This window comes from Pelophylax lessonae (assembly GCF_965119305.1).
Source record: "Pelophylax lessonae genome assembly, chromosome: 2".
In the NCBI taxonomy this organism is placed as follows: Eukaryota; Metazoa; Chordata; class Amphibia; order Anura; family Ranidae; genus Pelophylax; species Pelophylax lessonae.
In genome coordinates, this window is record NC_138769.1 from 331881595 (window position 1) to 331905907 (window position 24313).

Here is a 24313-nt window from a genome sequence, read left to right on the forward strand (position 1 = left end):
AGTGATATTGCGCTACAATAAAGTGCTAATAACAAAAAATTGTTGTTCTATTCGAACAGCAAAAAATACTGTGCAGTGCAAATAACAAAAGTTGCTGTGCTATGGTGCAACAATTAAAAAGGTTGAAGAAATTAACAAATCAATCAACATAAAACATATGTGTCCATATGACTCCTTAGCATGAACACTAAAATAACATGTCAAAATCAGCTTAATTGCATCAATTGAAAAGATAAATCAAAAGTGCAAGGTGCTAGTCCATTAAAGTGATTTTTAAGTGAATAAACAGTCTCTAAAGTGCCAAAATAAGTGCAGCTGCCGCAATGGATCATTCGGGTGCTCACGATCCCACCACCAGTGATGGACGGCTTCTCACCTTATAATTTGACCAGTGTTTCACCACTAGGTCAAAGACAGCTTTATAGTATCCCCAGACAAATGGGTAGACTCGATCCTATCATTAGGTCCTGAGTGCTCCCTGGTTGCTGCACAGATAATTAGGGTGGCTCTGTCCTCACTGTATTTCCCCAGTCTCCGTCATAAAACGGGAATAAATGGAAAACAAATCTAGTGCTCTCTGTATATAAGGTATTTATTAAGTAATCCAAATATTAAAACTCACATTCATAGGCACATAAGCTGTGCGGGCTGGGTAGGCATTGAATCGGTTTAGGAGACGTAGGAGAAGTTGTGTCCTGTAGCTGGATCTCGCCCGTGGTGTCTCCGCCCCCTATATGATAATGACCCCAAACACACCTCCAAGACAACCAATGCCTTGCTAAAGAAGTTGAGGGTAAAGGTGATGGACTGGCCAAGCATGTCTCCAGACCTAAACCCTATTGAACATCTGTGGGGCATCCTCAAATGGAAGGTGGAGGAGTGCAAGGTCTCTAACATCCACTAGGTCTGTGATGTCGTCATGGAGGAGTGGAAGAGAACTCCAGTGGCAACCTGTGAAGCTCTGGCGAATTCCATGCCCAAGGGGGTTAAGGCAGTGCTGGAAAATAATGGTGGCCACATAAAATATTGACACTTTAGGCCCAATTTGAACATATTCACTTAGGGGTGTACTTACTTATGTTGCCAGCGGTTTAGACATTAATGGCTGTGGGTTGAGTTATTTTGAGGGGAGAGCAAATTTACACTGTTATACAAGCTGTACACTCACTACTTTACATTGTAGCTAAGTGTTATTTCTTCAGTGTTGTCACATGAAAAGATATAATAAAATATTTACAAAAATTTGAGGGGTGTACTCACTTTTGTGAGATTCTGTATATACGTAATACAGTAAACAAAAAGTGCAGTTTACATTGGTGTACTTTTATTGTGTTGTAAACTGTACAGACACTGAACGTTTACACACAAATATCAATGTATGCTCCCTCCATTGGTGTACAGCCTCATGTGCTGGCTACTCTCTGCCCTTGAACACATCTCACTTTTGTTTTCTCCAGCGCGCTCTATTCCTGAAAATGTTGATACTGATGGCCCCTCCCTTAGCACTATCATCACTCCCTTTTGTTGTCTCCTGCCGCTGCAGATGAAACAGGGAGGAACTACAAGTCCAAGCACTGCCCATTCGCTTTCTTTGTTACAGGCAGACACACTGAGTGCACAAGGAGCATATGAAGATGTCCTTGGGCTGACAGGCTCCACTGTCATACTACAATGAGTGGCAGTGCTTATTTCTAGATTGACAAGCTCGAGTCTAGAGTGATATGTCTCCTTACTTGAAGCACCTTGCTCAGCAACCACAGCAGGAACAGGAATGGGACCAAGTGAACCATGCACTAAACCCACTGGGGAGGGGGAGCAAAAAATAATTTCTTATTTTTAGTGATACTTTTAAAATCTTAGCTTCTGTAAATGCCCTCTCCTATTCTTTAGTATTTGTTTGCAAGCAGGTCAGAAGAAAACCAGAAGAAAAAGTTCAACTTCCATGATACAATATAAGATTCTTGTAGAAGTGTTTTTAATCAGTATGTTGTAGTGGAGAGGACTCAACTGCACATTAGCTGCATTGACATTGTAAGTAATAGCTCATTTGAACCAGAGTCTTGATATTCAATTAGGTCTAGGTTCTTCAGTAGACACAAATTTCAGCAAATCTTTTCTACCTCCTGCATCATATTCCCACTCACTTTAGCACTTCTTCCCGGCATTGTTTCTGCGGAGCAAAGCAAGCAATGGCCCAAACTTTGATCTCAATGCCGTTGTAGAACTGCTTTCCTCTCATGTCCCACACTCCTTGGTTTGGAGTTGCAATAGCTCTATTCTAGGAGAGGAAAAACAAACATTGTGTATTATTTACTACCCTAGCTTAGATTGATAAAGGCTCATTGTGAAAAGGGTCACAATTGTACTGTAGATCGCATCAAACATAAATTCAAATACCCACAGTACACTCATGAACACACAAATACTATATTCTAGCTAAATTCTTATCTGCAACACAGATAGATATCAAATATACACTATATGGACAATGTGATTGGACACCTGGCCATCATATCCATTGTATATGGGTTTGTTAGACATTTTAAACCAAAATTATGGCTTTAATAGGAAAATGCCCCCTCTACACCTTACAGCTATAACAGCTTCTTCTCTTCTTTGAAGGCTTTCCATAATAGAGAACATTTGTAAGGTCAGGTACTGATGGTGGACCACCTGGCTCACAACTGATGTTCCAATTCATCAATAGGGTGATAACAGGTTTGAAGTCAGGGCTCTCTGCAGGTCACTCGAGTTCCATATTAACCATGTTCCTTCGGACATGGCTTTGTGCACAGGGGAACACTGAAACAGAAGAGGGCTTTCCTCAAATTTGTTTCTACAAAAACCTTGCATTAAATGCATAATTGTGTAAAAAAACCTTTGTTTACTGTATCTTTAACATTACCCTTTTATGGAAACGCCTCAACTAAATTACTTGGACAAGTGCCCATATACTTTTAGCATATAATGGTCAAGGGTCTACAAACTTTTAGCCATATAGTGTATGCACCTGGAGATGTGCAAATATAAATTTTGACGTACCTGTAAATTCCATATCTTTGAGTAAAGTACAGGAAACATGAGCTGAGTCTTAGATAATGGATTATATGGTGCTACCTTCTGGTGATTGGACACTGGCATAAGGTTCACTGGGAACCACCCCCAGTTTAATTAGCAATCAAGGTCTGCAGATCACTATTATCTATTTTACGCCATTTATGAACTAAAAATAGATATTTTTTTAGGTTGCTTAAACTCCACAGTGTATCAATCTGTTAATACAATAATTTTAAATATACAGTGCATTCGAAAAGTATTCACAGCGCTTTACTTATTCCACATTTTATGTTACAGCCTTATTCCAAAATGGATTAAATTATTTTCCTCTAAATTCTACAAACAATACCCCATAATGACAACATGAAAAAAAATGTCAGAAATCTTTGCAATCTTATTAAAAACAAATAATTAAAAAATAAAAAAATCACATGTACATAATTCGCAGCCTTTGCTCAATACTTTGTTGAAGCACCTTTGGCACCAATTACAGCCTTAAAGCGGTTGTATCCCGCTTTTTGACACTTTTACCTACAGGTAAGCCTATAATAAGGCTTACCTGTAGGTACAAATAATATCTCCTAAACCGGCATGGTTTAGGAGATATTTACAGTGCATGCAGCCGCTCGTGCGAGCGGCGCATGCGCTCTGAAGGTCCGGGGGGACCTTCAATTAAGTTGCCGGGAGCTTGCCGGAAAAATCACTCCCGCGCGCATGCGCAGGAGTGATGTCATCGCAGCTCCGGCCAATCAGCGCGCTGGAGCCGATTCTTCCGGCCAATCAGCGCGCCGGAGCCGCCAAACCCGGAAGAGACGACGAGGGATCATGGCAGCGCCCGCATCGATGTCCGGGGGTCCGTGTCGGGGCTTCGTTTTAAGGTAAGTTACACATAATGGGCTAGTATGTGATGCATACTAGCTCATTATGCCTTTGTCTTGCAGGTTTTTTTTTTTTATTTTTTTTTTTATAGGGTTTACAACCGCTTTAAGTCTTTTTAAATATGATGCTACAAGCTTGGCACACCTATTTTTGGGCAGTTTCTCACATTCTGCTTCGCAGGACCTCTCAAGCTCCATCAAGTTCGGATGAGGATCATCAGTGCAGATCTCTCCAGAGATGTTCAATCAGATTCAAGTCTGGGCTCTAGCTGGGCCATTTAAGGACATTCACAGAGTTGCCCCGTAGCCACCCTTTTGTTATCTTGGCTGTGTGCTTAGGGTCGTTAGCTTGTTGGGAGGCTGAACCTTTGCCCCAGTCTGAGGTCCTGAGTGCTCTGGAGCGGTTTTTCATCAAGGATATCTCTGTGCATTCATCCTTCCCTTGATCCTGACTAGTCTCCCAGTTCCTGCCACTGAAAAACATCCACAATGCATTATTCTGCCACCACCATGCTTCAGTGTAAGGATGGTATTAGCCAGGTGGTGAGTGGTGCCTGGTTTCCTTCAGACATGACACTTGCCATCCAGGCCAAAGAGTTCAATCTGGTTTCATCAGAGTCCTTTAGGTGCCTTGTGGCAAACTCCAGGTGGGCTGCCATGTGCCTTTTACTGAGGAGTGGCTTCAGTCTGGCCACTCTACCATACAGGCCTAATTGCTTTGGAGTGCTGCAGAGATGGTTGTTCTTCTGGAAGGTTCTCCTCTCTCCACAGAGAAACGCTGGAGCTCTGTCAGTGTGACCATTGGGTTCTTGGTCACCTCCCTGACTAAAGCCCCCCCCCCCCCGATTGCTCAGTTTGGTAGGGCGGCCCCCTCTAGTAAGAGCCTGGTGTTTACAATTTTCTTCCATTTACAGGTGATGGAGGCCACTGTTCTCACTGGCTCCTTCAAGGCTGCAGAAAGTTTTCTGCACCCTTCCCCAGATCTGTGCCTTGGAGGTCTACAGTCATTTCCTTGGACTTCATGGCTTGCTTTGACATGCACTGTTAAAGTGGTTAGGCCACTATGTGATCTTTACATCATCCCCGCTGTTAGATTACAAACTGTATCCTAGTGCCTGTGCTTTACAAAAAAAAAAAAAAGCCAATTTCTACCGGTTTTCACAGCTCCTATCGGCGATTACGTGACTCCCGGCTCTCTTCTCTCCCCGTCTGACCTCTCCAGGGGGCGGGGCCAAGAACTTCCTCTGATGTCAGCTGGAGAGGCAGGGAGGAAAAAGGGGAGATCCGGGAGTCACGACAGCCAAGCTGCGCTGTGAAAACAGGTAGAAATTGGCTTTTTTTTAATAAAGCACAGGCACTAGGATACCGTTTGTAATCTAACAGAGGGGATGATGTAAAGATCACATAGTTTTGTAGCAGCTAGGAGAGGAGCAGAGTGGAGCTAGTTTGCTGACAGGCGGGGGGGGGGGGGGAGGACGTAGGGAGACAGAGGAGAGCTGCAGATAGCTGTGGATGACGGAGACACGTACGCTGACCACGGTGTCAGGGCTCAGCAGCCATAACGTGCTGTGGTCAGTGTACAGGGAGGAGGATAGAAACTGGCAGGATCAGCCAGGTATTTTAGGTGATACGGGGGGCCAAATTACACAGCACAAGCACTCTCTGTATATCATGCTTTAAGGGAACAGGATCTGTTTTTTTGTTAGGGTAACAAACGATTTAACTGTGGGACCCTTTAAAGACAGGTGTGTGCCTTTCCAAATCATGTCCAATTAACTAAATTTACCACAGGTGGACTCCAATCAAGTTGTAGAAACATCTCAAGGATGAAAAGTGGAAACAGGATGCACCTGAGCCAAATTTTGAGTGTCAGGGCAAAGACTGTGAATACTTATGTACATGTGATTTTTTAGTTTTTTATTTTTAATAAATTTGCAAAGGTCTCAAACAAACTTCTTTCACGTTATAGGGTATGGTTTGTAGAATTTTAGAGGAAAATAATCCAATTACTCTATTTTGGAATACGGTCGTAACATAACAAAATGTGGCAAAAGTGAATCGCTGTGAATACTTTCTGGATGCACTGTATAGAGTAAGCTCACAACAAAAAAAATTGGATTTTTGTACTTACCGTAAAACACATTCCTAGGAGTTAATCCACAGGCACAGCGCTCCATAAATCCTAACTACTGGATTATATTGCCTCCTCTAGGAGAAGGACTAGGCAGAACAAAAAACACTCGGCTATGCCCATGACCCATCTTCAGCTGGTATATAACCCCCTCTCTCCACTCTAGTTATTCAGTTTAGTAGCAAGCAGTATTAGAAGTATCAAAGAATCCTTAGAAGGGTGGGTGCTGTGTTCGTTGATGAACTGCTGAATGCTGTGTCTGTCAATGGATTTTACGGTAAGTACAAAAATCCCTTTTTCCGTTTCGTTCATCGACAGACACAGCGCTCCATAAATCATAACTACTGGGATGTCCAAAAGCAGTGCCCAAAGGAGGGGGTGAGGAAAATAACCCGGGGTAAACATGAGCCCTGACCAGGACACAGGAGCCTTAACTGGGTCACAGGAGCCCGATCTGAAAAATTAAAATTTAAAGAAAAAACACCCTCAAGAGGGAACTGCCCCTCTTAAACAGCAGCATGCAAAACCTTGCGGCCAAAAGAAACATCCGCAGATGCCAATTGCAGAATTTTGTGAAGGTATGCACCGACGACCAAGTGGCCACCTTGCAAACTTGAGAAACTGACGCTTGATGACGGAGGGCCCAAAAAGTACTCAGTGCCCAAGTAGAATGCGCTGTGACAGGGAAAAGAGGAACCTGACCTTTAACCGAACAGGCCTGAGTCACTGTCTGTCTGATTCATTTGGAGATGGCAGCTGAAGAAGCAGCCAGGCCTTTCCTTGGTCCTTGTGTAACCACGAAGAACGAGTCTGACTTCCAAACGGACTCTGTGGCTGCCAGATACACCCGAATCGCCCAAACCACATCCAAAGGTATGCAAAGCAAATTCATTGGAATGAGGTGGCTTGGGACACAAGGAAAGCAACACAATGTCCTCATTCAAATGGAAGTCTGAGACAACTTTGGGCAGGATTAATGGACAGGGACGAAAAACCACTTTATCCTGATGGACCACTAAATAGGGAGTGTGACAGGACAGTGCCACCAACCCCAAAACCCTGCAGGCAGAGGTTAATTGCCACAAAGAATGCCCCCTTCTGTGACAAAGTAGGCAAGGGAATCTCCCAAATATTCTAAAATGGAGGTTTCTGGAGAACTTAGAGCACTAAGTTTAAATCCTATGGTGGCAAGAGAGACCATACAGGTGGAGCCAAATGTCGCACCCTCCGAATGAAGGTACGAACTAAAGAGTGCGTGGTTAGGGGACGCTGAAAGAAGATCGCCAAGGTAGACACCTGGCCCTTGATGGTACTCAAGGCCAACTTCAACACCCCATTGAAGAAAGGCTAAGATCCGAGCGCCAATTGACTCACACCAAGAAATGTACGCTTTTCCTGTACAATGGTATATCTTGTACAGGATCTTGTATCTTGTATCTTGCTGGAAGACGATTTCCTCACCTTCACCATAGTAGGGACTACTGATCCAGACAAACCTCTATCCCTCAGTACCTGGCTTTCAATAGCTAAGCCATTAAAACCAGAGACTGTAAAGCAGGATGGTAGATCAGCCCTTGGGATGACTGGGCTTCTCTAAAAGAAAGCCCCCAAGGGAAATTTACAGCCAGCAGACTGATTGGAAAACCCTTCCCCTTGATTCCTTGCAGGAACCACAGGAGAAGCTTGAGCATGAGGATGATACTGGCCTTACTATACCACTAGGACATCTGCAGCGTTTGCCCGAGAAACCCGTGACCTCGTCAGGAACCTCCTGTGGAACCGAACCTGCTGAGGGAGCTGCATGTAGAACTGTGCAAACAAAACTGTCTTCAAGGTGAACACCAGCAGACACAGAACCTGCATGCAAGTCAGGAGAAAGAACTGTCTGTGTGACAGCAGCCGGTGAATCACAGCCAGTGGTTCCTGAAGTTTGTCCAGAGGAAGGACCACCCTGGTCAGAGTTAAAATCACACCTAGGTAATTCAATTTCTTGGACAGAAATGCGGGGGGGGGGGGGTGAACCTTAGGTAGTTCAGACATCACCCGAAACTTTGCAGGAATTATATCCACATAAGGAGACTCAGGGCCCAAAAAACCTGAAATGGACGATCTTTGCCCCCCTCTTTTGGTACCCCTAAAATAATCATTTTGTGGATCCCCTTGATTCTCACGAGGCAGGAAACCAGCGGAGATGTCCCTCCACCCAGTAATGGGTAAGGGCAGACCTTCATGCTAAAGAAGTCTTGTCTGCGGATCCGGAGAAGCCAGCTTTAGGGTCCTTTCACATGAGCGCTCGGATCAGATCTGCCTGTCAGTTTTTTAGGCGGATCTGATCGGATGCTCCATGCTTCCCTATGGGACAGCGGATGTCAGCGGAGAGGGAGCTGTCACCTTCCTACTCAGTGGGGATCTGGGTTTACGATCCCCTACTGAGCAGCACAGATCCGCCTACGGAGGCGGACCGTGTGAAAGAGCCCTTAGGCTTACAAGACCAAGGTTGCTTGGAACCTCCCGGGGAAAATGTATTTATTTCCCTTATCTGCAGCCTCGAGAGCAGGAAAGAATTTTCTGTGTGTGACAAGGCTCCTTCTCTTTCCTAGACTGTGGTAGGAAGGTACTCTTCCCGACCCCCCGACCCCCATAAGACCCTTAATGATGTCATCCAGAGTAGCCCCAAACAGGCGATCATCTTGAAAAGGCAGATCAAGGGGAGCTTTCTTGGAGGCTTGGTCTGCAGACAAATTCTTAAGCCATAGCAGACGCCTAATCCCCACTGCTGAAACAGAACTCTTAGACAGCACAGGAGCTGTATTCAAAGCTGCATCACAAATGAACTGCAGCCCCTGGACCAACTGATCCACCAAATCAACATAAGCAGCAGGAACCTGCTCACTCCCCGGGCCCTAGCGCAAAAGCTTGACCCATTCAGTTAGGGTCCGAGACACCAGGGCTGAGGCCAAGACTGGTCGCAATGCTGAACCAGCCAAAGTGAACATGTTGCGTGCCACAGCCTCCACTTTCCTGTCATCTGGGTCTTTAAAAGGACAGGGATTCCTCTACTGGGATCATTGTTGCTTTATTCAACCTGGAAACAGAAGGGTCCACCACTGGTGGACTAGTCCACTTTTTTAAAAGTGATTCCTCAAAGGGGTAACATACTGAGAAACATTTGGGGACGACAAAGGGTAAGGTTCTCTCCATTCTTTATAGGTAAAACTATCAAAATAAGGCACATAAGGAAACACCTTTGGAGTGACTTCTGACAGAACTCCTTGCCATCGAAGCGGGGGAGCTGTCGGCCAAGGGAACGAGCCTAGGTCATTAGCCCTGGCCAGACAGATTAAAACTGAATACCTAGAGCAGAGAGGAGGGTTATATACCAGCCGAGGATGGCCCATGGGCCTAGCCAAGTGCTTTTTGTTCTGCCTAGTCCTACTTATGGAGGAGGCAATATAACCCAGTAGGTATGATTCATGGAACGCTGTGTCCGTTGATGAACGATAAAGAAAAACGCTTTAGCAATAAAATTGTATTAGGCATATACATACAATTACGCAATAGGTACAAATATTGAAGTATGTCATATTACATTAAGCATATTGCACCATAGGTATTCGCCTCACTGCTAAATCACAAAACAAAAATACATGCATGTATAAAGGTACGGTGAGAACACTTAGAACATATAGCACCTGTTGTTCAGAATGCATACAGGAGTTCAGTACCCAAAATAGAGTAATAGCGGAGCCAGACCCTGGTAAAAAGAGAGGAGGAGGAAAAAGACAATGTTTCAGGGATGCAAGAACCTCCTTTTTGCAGAAGGTTCAGGAACTCATATATAAAAGTAAAGGGAAACCCTGTTCTATTTTATCTATGTAGCTGGTCCTGCCCTAGGTGCAGGCTTTGCCCTTTACAAAAAGCATACTCCTTAAGGGGTCATCAGAGCCTGGGTGGCATGGGAATGCACCACTGCCCTGGATCTGTATAGCACCTTGCGGCTAATTCGCTTGTTTCACCAGGTACCAGGATGAGCGCTGAATGCAGGATCCAGTGTCAAAAGCTATTACAGGCCAGCCCTGCAGTTTCGGGTATGGTTTCCAAGTACATGGAGAGTAACTGATCTAAAAACTGCTAGTGTGCCAAAAAGGCGATTCTTCCCCAACAGGAAAGGGGTCCATCACCTAAAGACACTTTACGAAAAACCAACCTCACAGAGTGGGTGGGGTTACATGGGCGCACTGAGGGGGGGGGTGGTTTCCAGCAAAGCCAGAGTCCAATCATGTGAAGGTAGGGGCATATAATCCATGGTCCAAGAATCGACTCCTATGTCCTGTACTATACAATTTTCTGAACTTTTAGGAGTTAGATGCATTATTCAATGCATGACTAAGCTGTGATTTGATCTTGTTTATTCTAAGTTTATTCACAATAACGAAGACAGTCTTTTTTAATGAATAACATGTACAACAACATTTTCCATTGCTATATCTTTACTGAGCAATTAGCTTAAAGAAATGCTGTTAACTAAAAACAACCAAAAAGTAAGTATCTTTGGTCATTCATTGCAGTTAAATGTTTTAATTGATTTCGTTTTGGATTTCACCTGCCCTGCTGTCCACCTAGTTAATTATGGAGCTGTAAAAGAAGAACTGCTAGATTACAGGAATGTGAAGGTTTACAAAAATGTTATTAAAAACCCAGGTATCCATCAGTGCATAGTCAAAACAGAAAGTTTATGAATGGAAAAAAATTCACAGCTGTAAGGTAGACTCAACTGTTTTGGCTTCAGTAAACCATGCACAAGATGTAGACACCCATGCACAAGATGAAGACACCCAGAAAGAGTCCAAGCAGATTTGTCTTGTACTGTACTTTTATTCAGCAAGGCACAAAATAGGGATAGTTTCAATGCGGGAGAGCTTTGTACAGCAAGTCCACAGCATAAAACAAAACAACTGCTAATCCAAGCCACTAAATTCCTAATTTCCTAACAGAGTGTCCCCTGATTGGCTTCCCAAAACGAATAAAAATTCTTGTACCTTTTTAATCTTTTCACACAGCAGACTCCCACAGCATGAAAAAGAGCCCTGAGCAGGAGTGAGAATAATCATGTGTTCTGGCTACCAGGTAGGATGTGGATATGGGAATGGAGGCTTCTATACCAACATTAGGCATCCGTACAAGAAATTCTTGTCTGAAATTGAGGGGTAGGTAACACTGGTTTCTTATACAATACTGCATTAAGCTCCTGAAAAGTTCTTCATGCTTCTTTATTCCATTTGTCCACAGTGGACATGCTTCCTTTGGTGGGATGAGTAAGTTGTGCCTCTATAGTAGAAAAATTAGGCATAAACCTTTAATTGTATCCTACAATCTTTAGAAAGGCTTCAACTTGTTTTTTATACACAAGCTGGGGTCAACATTTAATTTAAAAAAAATCTGTTGCAAAGTTTTACCTGGGGTCCCACACTACTACCATGTGCCAAGATCCTCCCACAGTGAGCCAAAATACTCCAAGTGTCTAAAGAGTTACAGTGGATCACCCCCTTTAAAATAATTACATTTTGTTGCTTTGCAACCTGAAATGAGGACAGACACAGTTTGTTGTATCCAGCTGTATTTACTCAGTGCAGCTTATAACATCCAAGTGGAAGATTTGACACCAACATGTCAGAAAAAAAAATTCAAATACAGAATCACTGCGTTGGAAAAAGGATCACCCCTTGTGTCAGTATTTTGTTAAATCACCTATTGTTTTAATTACATTGTTTAGTCTGTTGTTATATGTACTATACTAACTTTTCACATCTAGACTTTGCAATATTTACCCACTCTTCTTTGCAAAACTGTTCAAGTACAGTTAAATTTGATAGTGACAGATTGTGAACTGCAGTCTTCAAGTCATTCCACAGGTTTTCAATGGGGTTTACGTTTGTGCTCTGACTAGGCCATGCAAGGACATTCACTTTTAACCAGTGTGTGGTAATTTTTGCCGTGTGCTTTGGGTCATTGTCATGATGGAAGGTAAAGTAAACTTCTTCCCCATTGACAACATTCTGGCAGAGGGCAGCAGATTTTCCTCAAGAATTTGACAGTATTTTCCTCATTCATTTTTCCTTCTATCCTGATAAGTGCTCCAGTACCTGCTGCAGAAAAACACCCCAATAACAGGATATTACCACCTCCATGCTTTACTGTAGCAATGGCGTTATTTGGATGGTGAGCTGTCTTTGATTCCTGCCAGAATTATTGTTTGGTGTTGAGGTCAAATAATTCAATTTTAGCCTCATCTGACCATAACAACTTTTTCTGTGACCTCAGAATCTTCAAGATGCATTTTGGCAAAGCTCACTTGTGGCTGCATGTGGTCTTTCTGGAGAAGTAACTTTTTTCTAGCCCCACCCTCTTATACAAGCCACATTTGTGGAGAATTTGTGATATTGTTGTCACATGCATACAATTAGCACTTTTTGTCATAAATTCCTGCAACTGCTTCAGAGTTGCTGTAGGCCTCTTGGTAGCCCCTCTGACCAGTTTCCTCCTGGCTTTTTCATCCAGTTTGGAGCGACATCCTGATCCAGAGAGGGACTATGTTGTACCAAATACCTTCTACTTCCTAATAATAGACTTACTTCACTGTGCTTCTAGGCATTAATAAAGCCTTTTAAGTTTTTTTGTCTCCATCTCCTGACTTGTGCCTGTCCACAACTTTAAACCGAAGATCTTTTGACAGTTCCTTGCCACCTATAGTTGATGGTTTGCTTCAGTTGCACTACCAGGGACTGAAATGCTCCAGGAAACAGGAAAGCACTTGTCATGCTGAGCCACAGCTGATTACAGTTGAAAGTCAAATGGCTGTGTGCCATTGAGAAGGTGATTAGCTACACCTTATTGAGTTTACAAGTCATTCATTTTTAGAGGGGGGGGGGGGGTGAACCTTTTTCCATCTCGGTGATTGCTTTTACATTTTTTATTTTTTTTCTGACATGTTGGTGTTACATATTTCACTTGGCTGGTATAAGTTGCACTGCGTTAATACAGCTGGATAAAGCAAAAACTGTCTGTCTTCATTTCAAAGCAACAACATGTGAATATTTTAAAGGGGGTGATTCTTTTCTATACCCACTGTATTTCAGATCTTTATTTACATATCGAGAGCGCAATGCCAAAGGTTTTGGAGAAACTATCCACATTTTTAAATACTGTACACCTCTTAGATTCTTTTGAATATCCTGAAGCATGCGCAGGGTGACATTGCAACCCCTCAAACTCTGCTCATGGGCATGGTACAAGAGACGGTCAGAAACGACAGACATGCTGCAATTGATGCTCAGAGACTAAAGTCATGGTAGAACGCCGCCTCTGGCCACCTGGGTCTCGGTCATGAATGACATTATGCGCACAGAGGAGATGTTGGCCCTGGATAACAACACTTATTCCAAATTTATGGCCTCATGGCTCGTTTGGACAAATTTTTCCTCCTCTGACTGTCTTAAATATCTGCTCTCCTCCTCCTAATTACTGACACATTTTTTATTTATTTTTTGCTTTTTGCATAGACTCGCAATATTGGGAACTGGTCCGTGGCCTCCCAATGCCCCCCCCCCCCCCACCGATGCACAGCCTCACCGCTTATTGCTATGCATTACTTACATTTTAATATTCCTCCCAATATCTTTTCCATACTGTTCCCGCTTCTCTTTTTTCTCTTTTTCTCCTCCCTCATCTTCTTCTCTCCCTTATTCCCCTTGGTTACATTTTTTAAATTCCAATTTTCTTCTTACGGACCATTGCCTTTGAGGCTCAACAGTTTTTAGTCCTTCTTGTATTCTCTTTCACGTCTCCTTATGAGGGCTAGCCCAAAGCTTTCTATGGTACCATGAGTCTCTTTAATTCTGCACACGTATGGCTTTATGGCTCCCAATTATTCAATACGAAACTGTCTCTGTTGCTTTCTAATAATGCCTCCTGTTATTGGTCCTTATCGGTTTTGAATTTTCCATCATACACGCCTGAATTGTCTGTAATAGTTGATGTGCTTATTGTTTTTTCTTTAAATCGATAAAAAAAAAAAAAAAAAAAAACATTTTCACCTCTAAAGTCATGGTAGAGGAGATGATCAGTGACTACAAACATGCCAAAGGAGCTGTTTAGAGACTAGAGATATACTTTAGGAGACATATCAGACTGAAAAAATTAAAGGGATTGTAAAGGAAGGTGGTGTTTTTATCCTAATGCATTCTATGCATTAGAATAAAAAAACCTTCTGTATGCAGCAGCCCCCTTCAGCCCCCCCAAAACTTGCCTGAGCCCGTCTTTATCCAGGGATGTTACAGAAGTGTCTAAGCTGCCTGGGACTCCCCTCCTCATTGGCTGAGACAGCGAAGTGGCTTAATTGGCTCCCAATGCTGTCAATCAAAATCATTCAGCTGATCAGGAGAGAGAGAGAGGGGGCGGGGCCGAGTCGCAGCTCCGTGTCTGAATGGACACAGAGAGCTATGACTTGGCTCGGGTGCCCCCATAGCAAGCTGCTTGCTGTAGGGGCACTCAACAGGAGGGAGGTTCCAGGAGAGTCAAAGAGGGACCCGAGAAAAGGATGATCCAGTCTGCTCTGTGCAAAACCAACTGCATAGAGCAGGTAAGTATGACATGTTTATTTTAGTGATCGACCGATTATCGGTAACACCGATATATCGGTGGCTGATATGCACTTTCCCCGATATATCGGAATCGGCCTTTGGATTTACCGATATTGCCGATATTTCAGAAAAGTGCTTTTATCGGAGTGATGCCTGCAGCTAGAGGCATCACCCCGGTACCGGCATCCATAGCCGACGGTCGGCTATCTTGTAATGACAACTGATGCGGCTGAGAAGCCGCTCGGCTGTCATTCTAAGGAGCGGGAGGGGACGTCCCCCTCCTGCCGTGGCTCCCATCCCACCGGGAGACCCGGGTATCTTACCTGCAGGGCCGCCGCAGAGAAGACACCGCATTCGGGTCTGACTGGGTGTCCATTTTTTTTAATTCGGTGGCGCCGAGTACCCGGAAGCGCCAAATTAAAAAAACTTACAGCATTCAAAACAGCCAAACTTGGGGTTTTGAATGCTTTTAAGTGCAGAGCAGGGGTTTGGGGTCTTTTAGACCCCCAGATCCCTCCACCACAGTACCTGTAGACATTAAAAAAAAAAAATATGTTAATGTCCGAAAATATCGGCCAACACCGATATTCGATGACCAAAATATCGGTATCGCCGTTGAAAAAACTATATCGGTCGATCAATAGTTTATTTATTTTTAAAAAGGAGACTTTACAATGACTTATTTATACTCTTATGTAAAAAATGACAAATATAACTATAGTGCAAAAGAGGAAAAAATGTCTATAAAGTATAATAGTTCCCAACCAAATGTCCAATATAAGTATTAACCACTCCAGCTCTCGAAGGTTTTACTCCCTTAATGACCAGAGCATTTTTTGCGGTTTAGCACTGTGCATTTTTAGCTGGTAATTGCGCGGTCATGCAATGCTGTACCCAAATTAAATTGATATCAAATTTTCACACAAATAGAGCTTTCCTTTGGTGGGGTGGTATTTGATCACCACTGGGTTTTTTTTATTTTTCGTGATATAAACAAAAAAAATGCCCAAAAAATGTTGAATAAAAATATTTTTTACTTTTTGCTGTAAAACATATCCAATAAAAAAAATGTCTTTATGGGGCATGGCCTGCGTGCATAGCCGATGGTCGGATAGTTCTTGTGCTCCGCAAGAGACCCGGGGCTTATAGGTTCCCAGCGACAGTGACAGGCGAGAGACAAGCCGCAAAACAGAGCGGAAAGCACCAGGTGTCCTGCATGAGAAAAGATCAAACCCGCCCGAAAAAGCTGACTGCTTTCTTTCAGCAGGCAGGTGTAGCAGGCAAGATGGCGCCGACTCTCCCTCGCCACGGGGCGGTACCCAGCCTTCGGCAGCACGCTACTCCACCGATTCTCCCTCACAAGGATCCCCCAGAGTGTTCTCCTCTCCTGCACAATCTACACCATTGAATGGGAGCCCAGTTAAGTCTAACCCCGGCTGGATAATATAGCCTCCTCTCATGGTGAGTTATCCACAAGTCCCATTGCACTGAATCTCACAAGGGAACTCCCTGAATCCATATTTTCTTTCCACACCCACAACCAGCTGCTTAAAGACAAAAAGTCCAGGACATCTCATGGTCGGATCACGCCCTTGTACTTCTTACAATCACTGACTCCATCACCTCAAATTCAATGTTTCTTTGGAGATCTAACCTGGCTTTACTTCAGTCACCAAAAACCAAATGTATCCTGGAAGAAAATTTGAGATCCTTCTTCCAAATCAACGTGGGATCAGTGGCAGACCCGTTAATGCTGTGGAATGCTCATAAGTATTTTATGAGGGGTATATTTATCAAGTTTGGTTCTGGGGTCAAGAGGAGGAGACAGCAGCAGTTAGATGCCTTGCTTTCGGAGATAAGGGCAGTAGAGACCCAAAATAAAGGCAATCCCACCCTTAGCTCCAAATTACGGACTTTCGCGGCCCGCTGCTCGAATTTCATGAACGACCCATTAGACACATGAAAATGTCCCACTATGTTAGTGGGAATAAATCTGGCAAACTTCTGGCAAGCAGGCTGCGTGGCTACCAGACCAAAACAAAAAATACCCCACGTGTTCTACCCGTCCTCCAGTGAAAAAGTGTTCAAACCCCAGGAGACTGCTAAGGCTTTTAGCTCATATTATGGCTCCCTATATTATCTAAAAGATGAAAACTCTACCCCCCAACCGTCTCAGCGTATCATTGAAGTTTTTTGGAGAAAATTCAGCTCCCTAAATTGACACCTACTCAACTGGTGGAGTTGAACTCCCCCATCAAAACATCTGAAATTTCTAAGATTATAATATCCCTGCCTACTAACAAGGCACCTGGTCTCGGTGGCTACAGTGGAGAGTATTACAAATCTTTTCATCATATCCTCACGCCCTATCTTGAAGATGTCTTCAACTCAACTACAGCCTCCTTTTTCCCAAAAGAAATGCTTGAGGCCTTGATTGTCGCATTACCAAAGCCGGGGAAGACCCCTGATGCGCTCCAGAACTTTAGACCAATTTCTTTGCTAAATGTAGATTTAAAGATCTACGCCAAACTATTGGCATCACGTCTGATAGACGCTCTACCTACTCTGGTTCACCCCGACCAAACATCTGTATCTGGAGACAGTCCCCAGATGCCACAAGAAGGGTGATTAACGTTTTGCACTGCGCACGATGGACAGGAACGCCTTTTTCTGCTCCTGTCACTGGATGAGGAGAAGGAGTTTGATCGGATGCACCGGGGATATCTAGCAGAGGTACTTTGGAGATTTTTTTTTTCTGGAACCATATTCTCAGCCATCATGGCACTCTACACATGTCCCTCGGCTCGTGTACAAGTAGACGGCATGCTATCAGAACCCTTCCTCATCTCTAATGGTACTCGTCAAGGATGCCCCTTGTCCCCTCTCATTTTCAACCTCCTAATGGAGCCTTTGGCCTCATATATCCACTCCCACCCCGATATTCAGGGTTTTAACATCGGCCCCAATACCCACACTATGAGCTTATTTGCCGACGACGTAATCCTCATGTTAACCAAGGCTGAGATGTCAGCAGCTTATGATGCATGATTACTGTTCCAAGGAGTCTCCTATTAAAAAATGAATGCCACAAAATCATACATTTTAGATCTAGGTTTGGAACCCGTGGTTAAGAAATCACTGGCCGCTGCACTCCCCTTTGGTTGCAGGGATGAAGGGATAACTTATTTAGGTATCACTCTGACAAGGGATAACAATCTCTTGTTTAAAACCAATTACTTGCCCTTCCTGAGTACATTACACACTTCCCTGCTGCATATATCTAAAACAGAATTTTCATGGTTGGGAAGGCTGGCAGCATTCAAGATGTTACCTTTGCCAAAACTCTTATACCTCTTTAGAACCCTCCCCATTCTGATACCCTCATACTATTGCCGCAATCTACAGACTATCATCAAGTTCATATGGCAAAACAAGAAGCCCTGCTGCTCATTTAAACAACTCGCTAAACACAGGAGGGCGGGAGGCTTAGGCCAAGTGGTAATACGAGAAGTTTATTTAGCTTCAGTCCTAGCTCAAATTAACAATTTGTTTACAAGCCCTCGGGACTCCCTCTGGACCTCAATAGAGACAGAGTTGGTGCCAGGCAAAAATCTGACCGCATTCCTGATGGCTCAAAGGCTTAAACGTCACGTCCCACCTTCACTGTCCCTGTCACTGTCCCCCGGAGTGTTGGCATCTCTTAAAGCTTGGGAAACCTTAATCTCTATATCGCATATAGGGATTTTGGATTGACCTACTCTCCTGATCAGTTGCGTCAAGCCACGTTAGCAACTCATACATTTTCTAGGAATGCTAACACGTGGGAGTTAATGCACAAATCAACACTGCATTTATGAACAAATGTTTGCATCAGCATCAAACTCCCTGACATCTACAATTGATAAGTGGAGGATTTGGGTTGATTGGTACAACTCACACATCCTGTACTAGTCCCGTTAAACCTTATCTGTAATGACTGATACCCAACGGCAAGCTCTGACACATCCTGTTTGATTGTTCCATTTTATTTTACCTTTACTATTAACAGTTTCTTTCTAGTGTTTTTGTGTATTTTCTTTGTTTAATTATTCAGTGTGTATCAAACATTGTATCCCAGATGCGGGCTAGTGCCTCTTTCTATGGTAATTTGGGAGCCAAATATTACTATTGTTATTTTATTGTTTGTTCAATATCTTTGTATAATCAATAAAAATCTATTGAACTTAAAAAAAAATGTCTTCATAATTTTCTGGTACTGCCGTGGGTACTGCTGGCTGGTACTGCTGCGAGTACTGCTGCTCAGGCTGACACTGCTGTGGGTAGTGCTGGCAGGAAATGCTGGCTAGGACCGGAGCCGTGCTGGAGGAAGAGGAGATGCTTCCTGTATTGGTCACAGACGGAGTACTCTCCCCGAGAGACCCTTAATGATGTCATCCAAGGAAGCTACAAACAGGCGATCCCCCACAAAGGGGAGATCAGATAAAGCCTTCTTAGAAGTCTGGTCTGCAGATCAGCATTGTCAGCCAGATATGGAAGAAATGGACTGGATGGCAGCACTTCAAAAAATTAGTCCTTTATTGAAGAAAAAATGCAGAAATACATGAAGGATGATCATACCACAGCGGAGATGACAACACTGCCAGCTAACGCATTTGGCACCCAAGCTGGTTTTTTAATAAAGGACTAATTTTTTGGAATGCTGCCATCCAGTCCATTTCTTCCATATGCTTCTGTTGCAACCAGGGTGTGCACCTGAATTTCCTCTCTGAGGCTGAACTTTGAAAGGAGGCTTTTTGTCCTGGAGCAACACAGTGTCTTGCTTGTCAGCCAGATAGGACGCGGAAGGATCACTGCTGATACAGACAGCCTAAAATCAAAGGAGCCGCATCCAAAGAGGCATCACAGAAACTGTAGCCCCTGGATCAACTGATCTGCAATCCCCGTAAAAGCAGGGGGAAGCCGTTTCCTCCTAGGTCCCTGCGTAAAAGTTTAGCCCACTCGTCAGAATTTGCGACACCAGGGCAATAGTAAAAAGCGGCCTAAACCGAACCAGTCATAGTGAAACAAATGATGGGCTAGAGCCTCTGCTCACCTATCAACCGGATCTTTATAGGCCAAGGACCCCTCAACCGGAATTAAGGTAGCTTTATTTAACCTGGAAACCGGCAAGTCCACTACAGGTGGGACTGTACACTTTTTAGGCAGGGAATCCTTATAAGCTTAGGGTGCGTTTTGGACAACCCCACCATTATGTGACAATGTTGTCAAAGTAAGCGGGAAAGGGGAACACCCCCCACCACAGTGGAGGACCATTGGTGCCAAAAGGGACCTCCGCCTCCGAAGCAGCATCTCCGCCATTTTTAAAATTTCCTTAGCGCATCCAGCCTTTTCATGCATGGCTGGAGGAGAAGAGGAAACCTCCTCACTGTCTGAGCATTCAGGGTGCGTGGACACAGACCCAGTAGGGCGACTCGAGTCTGTGGCGGCCAAAAAAGATTTAAGATCTGATGGACAGATGAGGCAGGGGAGGGTGGTGGATGCTATAAATTAAGGTCACCTGGAAAAACATAACAATCAGGGGAAGGGTGTCAACTGCGATTCCGCAAGGAGGACACAGACCCAGGGTCCACAAATGGACCACCTACTGGACCCCCCAAAAAAACCAGGGGGTCGCCCTCAAAGCCCCTCTATAGAGGCATGCCCAATAGGAAATAGCCTCCTTAGAAGGGGGCCGCCTGCTGTGACGTGGACTCACAAGCAGGGTATCCTGTTGGTCCCGCAGCGCTAAAAGGGGTAGGTGCCTTCCACAATAATAGTGGCATGGTTGCCATCAAAAATTAAACCGCCCCCACAGCGCCACCTATTCCAAGGGAGGTGCCAAGCTGGCCGCATGGCCTAGTAGGCGGCAGGCTGTGGCCTCAATTTGTGTGGAGGCCCAGCCCCAAGTCCACTAATCCCAGCAGGGCTCTCAGGTGCCGCCCCCCCCCAACAGAGGCCGACTCAGCCACATGGCCTAGTAGTCCACAAGCCGCAGCCTAAATTTTTGTGGATGCCCAGCCGTCTGAGCACGAGCCTCAGAGAAGCCGACCACCCAGGGGCAGCGGAGGGGAGGGCGGATGCCCAAACTGGGTAGTGGCTTCAGCCACCCTCACTGGGGCCACCCAACATAGCTCCCGACCAATAGGCCGCAAAGCCACAGCCTAAATTTGGGACCAGATCTGGCCACGTGAGGAGCGGACCCACAGATGCCAAACTATCCACACCCCCAGGCCAACAACTGCAGCAGGAAGCCCAGAGGACATCCCTGCCCTAGTCACCAACCTCCAGGGTAGCAGGGGAACCCTGCTCAACCCCCCCTTGTGCACCAGGAAAAACCCAGTCAGCAGCAACTCCAACAAGCCACCCTTAAGAGCATGTGGCAAAAGCCAGCTCATAACCTCACCCAGGGAGGAGGGGGGTCCTGAAGACCCACAGTGACCACCAAATTTTTATGCGGCTGGGGGGGGGGGGGGGACTCGGGGGTCCCACCGTCCCAGGGAGGGCCCGCGTCCACCCCAAAAAACCTTCAGGGGGTAGAGAGGGGACAGCTACTTACCATACCAGGAAAAGGGTGGGCACTGCTTCTGACAGACCACCTCTTTATCGGGATGTGGGTGGCTGTCGGCCAGGAGGAACGCTGCGACTCAGGCCGAGGCCAGGTCGCATGCGCCCTCGCAAGACATTTAACTCGCTGGCCAGCCCCCATGTAGTGGGGCTATGTTGCGTCTGACCTAGCGCGGAGCGTAGGCCTGCGCACACTCGCTGGCCAGACTGAGGGGACCCTCAGAATCTAGATTATCCAGTCCATCGCCCAATCCGGCAGTTGATAGATTTTCACAGGAACAAAATAACAAAGATAGGAAAAAATATAGATAAAAAGGAAAAGAATTGCCAGGGCCAGTGATCCCAGCAAGGAACTAGGTCCTTTTCCTGACAAGGCAGAAAAAAAACCTGCCTATAGCTGAGTGTGGGTGTATACCCCCTGGGACTGCCCATTGGCGTAGTCAAGCTTTATCCTGCCTAGTGTCCTACTCCTGTAGGGGGCAGTGTAATCCAATTGTTAAGAAGAATGAGGAGCTGTGTCCGTCAATGAACAAAAGAGAAGCAATACTTTTTACTTTCTGCTATAAAACGTTTCCAATAAAAAAAAAAAAATCAAAAAAAAAATCCAATTTCTTCATAAATTTAGGCCAATTTGTATTCTGTTACATGTTTTTGGTAACAAAATCCCAATAGGCGTATATTGATTGGTTTACGAGAACGTTATACCGTCTACAAACTATGGGATATATTTATGGAATTTTTTTTAATACTAGTAATGGCGGCAATCAGCAACTTCTATTGTGGCAGACAATCTGACACTTTGCTAGATGCAGTGAAACTAATACAGTGATCAGTGCTAAAAATATGCACTTTCATTGTACTAATGACACTGGCTGGGAAGGGCAAAAACATGTAGGGTGATCAAAGGGTTAACTGTGTGCCTAGCCAGTGTTTTTGTGTACACTGCGTGCTGCTTTCACTAGGAGAAGAGATCGATTCTAGTCCCTGCTTTGCAGGAACACAGGATTGATCCCTTTCCTTTGTCAGAACTGAAATATGCCTTGTTTATCAAAGGCATATCACAGTTCTCTGTGTACTGCTGACGATTCGGAGGACATTGAGGGTCTGGCACACACAGATTGGCTTCTTCTGTGAACTGTCACAGCAGAAGCAGCATGCACGTGCCCCCTGTAGGTGGAAGTGCAGAATCACATATATATATATGGGATTCTGCGCACAGCTGCCACCCTGTAGCAATAAAAGTACTATAGGGTGGCCAGCAAGTGGTTAAAACAGGAAAAAACCTGTGGAGGTGCTTCCTTTTTTGAAAATATTAATATGATTTTAAATCCCCCATGCAATCAAATTGCATGGGCATGGACAGCTCAGCTGTTAATGCACAAATCAACACTGCATTTATGAACAAATGTTTGCATCAGCATCAAACTCCCTGACATCTACAATTGATAAGTGGAGGATTTGGGTTGATTGGTACAACTCACACATCCTGTACTAGTCCCGTTAAACCTTATCTGTAATGACTGATACCCAACGGCAAGCTCTGACACATCCTGTTTGATTGTTCCATTTTATTTTACCTTTACTATTAACAGTTTCTTTCTAGTGTTTTTGTGTATTTTCTTTGTTTAATTATTCAGTGTGTATCAAACATTGTATCCCAGATGCGGGCTAGTGCCTCTTTCTATGGTAATTTGGGAGCCAAATATTACTATTGTTATTTTATTGTTTGTTCAATATCTTTGTATAATCAATAAAAATCTATTGAACTTAAAAAAAAATGTCTTCATAATTTTCTGGTACTGCCGTGGGTACTGCTGGCTGGTACTGCTGCGAGTACTGCTGCTCAGGCTGACACTGCTGTGGGTAGTGCTGGCAGGAAATGCTGGCTAGGACCGGAGCCGTGCTGGAGGAAGAGGAGATGCTTCCTGTATTGGTCACAGACGGAGTACTCTCCCCGAGAGACCCTTAATGATGTCATCCAAGGAAGCTACAAACAGGCGATCCCCCACAAAGGGGAGATCAGATAAAGCCTTCTTAGAAGTCTGGTCTGCAGATCAGCATTGTCAGCCAGATATGGAAGAAATGGACTGGATGGCAGCACTTCAAAAAATTAGTCCTTTATTGAAGAAAAAATGCAGAAATACATGAAGGATGATCATACCACAGCGGAGATGACAACACTGCCAGCTAACGCATTTGGCACCCAAGCTGGTTTTTTAATAAAGGACTAATTTTTTGGAATGCTGCCATCCAGTCCATTTCTTCCATATGCTTCTGTTGCAACCAGGGTGTGCACCTGAATTTCCTCTCTGAGGCTGAACTTTGAAAGGAGGCTTTTTGTCCTGGAGCAACACAGTGTCTTGCTTGTCAGCCAGATAGGACGCGGAAGGATCACTGCTGATACAGACAGCCTAAAATCAAAGGAGCCGCATCCAAAGAGGCATCACAGAAACTGTAGCCCCTGGATCAACTGATCTGCAATCCCCGTAAAAGCAGGGGGAAGCCGTTTCCTCCTAGGTCCCTGCGTAAAAGTTTAGCCCACTCGTCAGAATTTGCGACACCAGGGCAATAGTAAAAAGCGGCCTAAACCGAACCAGTCATAGTGAAACAAATGATGGGCTAGAGCCTCTGCTCACCTATCAACCGGATCTTTATAGGCCAAGGACCCCTCAACCGGAATTAAGGTAGCTTTATTTAACCTGGAAACCGGCAAGTCCACTACAGGTGGGACTGTACACTTTTTAGGCAGGGAATCCTTATAAGCTTAGGGTGCGTTTTGGACAACCCCACCATTATGTGACAATGTTGTCAAAGTAAGCGGGAAAGGGGAACACCCCCCACCACAGTGGAGGACCATTGGTGCCAAAAGGGACCTCCGCCTCCGAAGCAGCATCTCCGCCATTTTTAAAATTTCCTTAGCGCATCCAGCCTTTTCATGCATGGCTGGAGGAGAAGAGGAAACCTCCTCACTGTCTGAGCATTCAGGGTGCGTGGACACAGACCCA

General features: G+C 44.6%; 1 protein-coding gene across 1 annotated transcript in view; it reads right to left on the reverse strand.

The window, feature by feature from the left end:
* Window positions 1–24313, reverse strand: part of LOC309545131 (protein argonaute-1) — a 180186-nt gene that overhangs the window by 26943 nt on the left and 128930 nt on the right. The window contains exon 11 of the mRNA XM_082244261.1: window positions 2145–2278. Within this exon, the coding sequence (XP_082100387.1) occupies window positions 2145–2278 (134 nt within the window). The remainder of the gene's footprint in view (window positions 1–2144; window positions 2279–24313) is intronic.